The 4,673-nt window shown below is 40.7% G+C and overlaps 1 protein-coding gene across 2 annotated transcripts; it reads left to right on the forward strand.

The window, feature by feature from the left end:
• Window positions 1-255: 255 nt before the first annotated feature.
• On the forward strand, window positions 256-4,357 carry zgpat (zinc finger, CCCH-type with G patch domain). 2 transcript variants are annotated; one of them, XM_026333746.1, is made up of 7 exons: window positions 256-391; window positions 753-1,416; window positions 1,723-1,856; window positions 2,061-2,225; window positions 2,424-2,546; window positions 3,016-3,427; window positions 3,850-4,357. In XM_026333746.1, the coding sequence occupies exons 2-7, from the start codon at window positions 806-808 to the stop codon at window positions 3,986-3,988; spliced, it is 1,584 nt and encodes a 527-aa protein (XP_026189531.1). In that variant the 5' UTR covers window positions 256-391; window positions 753-805; the 3' UTR covers window positions 3,989-4,357. The 2 variants fall into 2 exon arrangements, with proteins under 2 accessions (XP_026189531.1, XP_026189530.1); XM_026333745.1 differs by having other exon boundaries at window positions 265-511.
• Window positions 4,358-4,673: the final 316 nt, after the last annotated feature.

Here is a 4,673-nt window from a genome sequence, read left to right on the forward strand (position 1 = left end):
CCCACAACGCGGAGTTTTGACGCGGCGCAAAACGATTACTTCCGGGTCATATTCAAAATAAAGTAACACTCTTATTTAAAAAAGATGGTTGGTTTTACAAGGAAGAATATAATACTATATAAACAAAGTATAGTAAATGATAGTATAACACTGTCGAGCTGCATCTGTAATGTACAGTATGTAGCTGTACCACATGAGCTGAAGACGTTTTATTTATTTAAAAGAAAATTCACAGCGGAAGTCAACTATCACTCACCTCTGCTACCTTGACACTTAACCGGTTTCTGTTGTGACTGTACTATTATCTATATTTCTTAACGTCTGCATACATGTTTAATGGCTGTCACTTTTTCCGTCATTGCAGTGGGTGTCCTTCAGGTTAATACCGAAGGTAACGTTAATATTATTATAATTCGTTGGTAAAGTTAGCTTAGGCTCAGCTACTCTTTAGCATTAGCTAGGTTAGCCGAACCTTTGGATGGTGATTAATCACGGTACAGGAGTTTTTCGGGTAAGCTTTTTCATGACATACAAGTAGTGTATGAAACAGACTGTCTTACAGTAAAATGTACAGCATCCGATACTGTTCCCTTTTAGCTTGACTCGAGATATGTGGGAATTTAAACATAAGCTCTGGCAACAGTGGATTGCCACAAATAAAGTAGCGTTAATTCAGGAAAGGACAACTTGTTTATTCATGTGATTAGAAAGAGGAATGGGACTTTGCAATTGATCATCAACTTTTTCTTCAGCCTTGGCGGATTGATGCTGACTGTCCCTGTGCCACCTGGTGCCAAGTGTCAGGATGGATGAGGAAACACTTGAAGCAGCCATTGCTACGTATGGTGTTCAATTGCAGCAGGTAGAGGTTGCCCTGTCCGCTGGCCTGGAGCCCTCCCAGCAGTCAGACCTGCTCAAACTAAAAGAGGACCTTTGTCAGCTCATAGAGCTCACTGAGGCCAGCCTAGTATCAGTCAAAAAGAGTCGACTTCTGGCCAGCCTGGAGGACAGCAGTGACCACTGGCCAGCTAACACATCAGAGGCAGCAGCTGACACGGACAGCACAAAGGGCGGCTTGGACACAGAGTTTGCTTCTTTTTACTCTGAACTGGGGGAGTCTTCAGCTGGCAGCTCGGATACTAGAGACAAGAGCAATGAGGGGACAGGTGGGTTAGAAGATGATGAGGATGAAGAGGAGGAGGAGGAAGAAGATGGACTTAGTGGTAGCAAAGTCAGTGCACCTTTCCGAACAACATGGGGGACACTGGAGTACCACAATGCCATGGTGATGGGAGCAGAACCACCAGATGGAGAAGAGGCACAAGTTAGAGTGCTGTATCTCTACCCCACCCAGAAGGCTATGAAACCCTGTCCATTCTACTTAGAAGACAAATGTCGCTTCCAGGATAACTGCAGGTACAGTAAGGTTTTTTTTTCCAAATGTAACCTGAAAAAGCTTGTGTGGGAACTTAAAACTGCCTATATATCATCCACAAAGTGTCACCCTTTGCCCACATGAAGCAGGTTTTTCCTGATCAAAGCTGTATCCACTGAAATGTCGGGCTCTGTGTGCACTTTCTAGTAGTATTCACCTTATGTCAAAGTTATGGTTTACAGTGATCCTCAGAATGGTATTTCTGAGGTTTGCAACACTGACAAAAATAAATTACCACTTTGATTTTAGTCCTCTGTATTTTTTAAAACATTTTTCTTTTATTGAAGGTTTTCCCATGGTGAAGTGGTGTATGCGTCAGAGCTCCGAGAGTTTGTGGAATGTGACCTCAGTAATCTTGAAGAGGGCTCATCGTGTTTGGCTCGACATGACGATGGTATCTGGTACCCAGCCAAAATCAAAGGTATATCTATGGCCAGTTTTTGACTGTTTCACAATAAACCTTTGTAAGTGAACTGGACTTAAGCTGTGTTAAAAAAATGTAACAGGTGCATTTCCTCAAAAGCTTTGTCTAAAATTAGTTACTCAAACAACTTACACAACAGTAAATTAATTGATTCGTTTGTATGTTTTACTGACTTGAATGTGTCTTTTTTTCTCAATTTAGAAATAGACAGCGGTTTTTACACTCTCAAGTTTGACTCACTGCTGCTGAAAGATGCTGTTGTTGAGGCTGATGGCGTTATCCCACCTTTGAGAGAAGATGAGTTGCCCTCCTCTGACTCTGACCTGGATGACAATGGAGATGAAGATGAAGTGGCATATGCAAAAGGTGTATCTGAACATGTGTTAGCATTCTCAAGTCAATCCAGGGTGTTGTTTCATAGAACTGTGGCAGCACATTGTAAGCTTCCTTTACACAATGGCCTTTTATTCCATTTTACATGCCAATAAAAAGTCATACATTTGCATTTGAGTTTTTTATTATTATTAACTCTTTCTACTTTTATATTTACTTGCTACTCCATAGTTATGGACTCCACTGTAGAATCCACAGAGATGTTAAAATCTGCAGTTTTTGGTGGCTGGGAGGCACATACCAGAGGCATCGGCTCCAAGCTTATGCTCAAAATGGGATACGAATATGGCAAAGGTATGTGCAAGTGTACAACACCATCTGCATTTCATGTTTATAAAAACATGTAGATGGAAAAATACATTTTAGGGCCTTTGAGATACTTTTCCAAATGTTTTTACATGTAAAAATTTTGCCATTGTTATTCTTGTACATTTACAAACTGTTTGCCACATTCGCATTAAACATGTTCGTCGAAGCTCATTTACATAAGCAAGAGGAACAATCAGGGAATTACTTGCAACAACAAGTGTAGAGGTGTACCTCCTCCTTAGGTGAAATTAGTAGAGGGTTTTTTTTAAGTTAAATTTGGATCAAACAATATGATCAGACAAAATGAGCTTTCATAGGCACTCTTATTGCATTTGGTAATTAGATTTTTTTTTTTTTTTTTAAATCAGAATTTTGTCTTTTTCTTTGGATAAAAATGTTAAAAGGAAACAATCACATGTTCCTCTTCCTGAATCACCCTCTTTTGTTTTGTCAGGCTTAGGAAAGATGCAAGAGGGGCGAGTAGAACCAGTCATGGCCGTGGTCTTACCTAAAGGTAAGTCTCTGGACCAGTGTGCTGAGTTCACCCAGAGATGCACAAAGAGCAAGGCTGCAAAGGATGGCACTCTAACTGGCCGCCCTAAGAAACGCAGAAAGCGTAAGGTGGCCACAGGAGGGCGCCACACCGTGTTTGACTTTCTCAACCACAAGTTAGGAGGCAAGCATACTGATCCTGCTGAAGGGGGAGCTGCTGCACCACCTGGAGCAACTGGGGTGGAGGCTTACAGGGGAGGGAAGAGCACCAAGAGGAATCTGAATGTGAAGCTTTTCCGGGCCTCTGAGAGGGTGTCCCAGACAGAGAGGGAGATCCAGAAACTGACTGAGTCACTCAGCAGGCAAACAGGCCGGTCAGTACTGAGTTCAACCTGTGTAGCTTGTATGTCATTTACTGCACATTTCTACATCTCTACCCTGTGAAGACCTTACATTAACCACCTACCAATAATCAATTGTAATGGAACCTCAGCTTCCTAAAACATTAACAACCAAACCATCTATGCACATACAGTATATGTAGATACAGGTACAGCTGACATAACTAAAGTTTGTTAAATATATTAGTTGCTATGATGCTCCCATTGAAAATGATATTAATTTGAATTCAAAAATAAGGACAACTGTGGGAGTTGTGAGAAAATGCAAATAAGGTGTGAATATTCGAGGTGAGACTTATTTTTGTGGCAAACTTACTGTGAAAGAGTTCAGCTGAAACCAACTTGTCTCCTCATCCTTCCCCACTTCCTAATCTATTTGCTGTTTGTGTACAAAGGGATGCATCCATAGCAAAGCAGCTGGAAGAGAAGCTGTCAGCAGCCCGGCGGCTGCTGGCCCAGCAAAAAGCCCAGGAGCTGTCCATCCAGAGAGAGCACAAGAAGGCTGACACACACAAGAAGATGACTGAGTTCTAAGCCCAGTTCTCTCAGAAACTTGGAGGATAAAGGGAAGCACTGCTTGCCTGAAATGAACTTTTGTCCCTTACCTGTTGTCACCTATTTGAAAGTCTGTATTTTTAAGACATTTATAGCATCATTTCTCAGCACATTATGGACTACATTTGACAGGAGCCTATTTTACACAGAATTGAACATATGCTGAAAGTAGTTTCTTTTTCTCATATTTTCCACAGACTGCAGTGTATTGTGCATGAAGCTTGTGAGTTGTTTGGTTTTACGGCGTACAGTTTACAATAATGTTAAAAACAAATTTTAATTTGTAATGAACATTTTGTTTCAGTATATTTTTCTTTATACACATTAAAACTCTTGTATTTGAAAGAACTATAGCATATTCCATCCTTTCTTTTCATACACTTTTACACAGCTAAAGTGTAAAGAAGTTTTAATGTATTCTATGTTGCCCTTTTCTGGAAGAGGTTTCAATCATTCTAGCTAGAGGCTGCTCCACTGGTTAGTGCAGTATACACTGACTTGGATTTCAACTGATTTTAAAATTACATGCTCAGGAGTTGAAAGACCTAAACAGTTTTGAAATGAAGCCCCATCATTCCCCCATGCTTCTTACCAGCTCACACACAGCATCTTTGAAGCTATAACCATAACCCCTCTATTAAATAATGAATTTTGAGGGCAGCTT

The sequence above is a fragment of the Mastacembelus armatus genome, chromosome 7 (genome assembly GCF_900324485.2).
Source record: "Mastacembelus armatus chromosome 7, fMasArm1.2, whole genome shotgun sequence".
NCBI lineage: Eukaryota > Metazoa > Chordata > Actinopteri > Synbranchiformes > Mastacembelidae > Mastacembelus > Mastacembelus armatus.

Coding starts and splice junctions, on each gene's coding strand:
- zgpat (XM_026333746.1), top strand. CDS start 806: ATGGATGAGGAAACACTTGAAGCAGCCATTGCTACGTATGGTGTTCAA. Junction 2,226..2,423: donor TGAAGTGGCATATGCAAAAG/GTGTATCTGAAC, acceptor GCTACTCCATAG/TTATGGACTCCACTGTAGAA. Junction 2,547..3,015: donor GGGATACGAATATGGCAAAG/GTATGTGCAAGT, acceptor TTGTTTTGTCAG/GCTTAGGAAAGATGCAAGAG.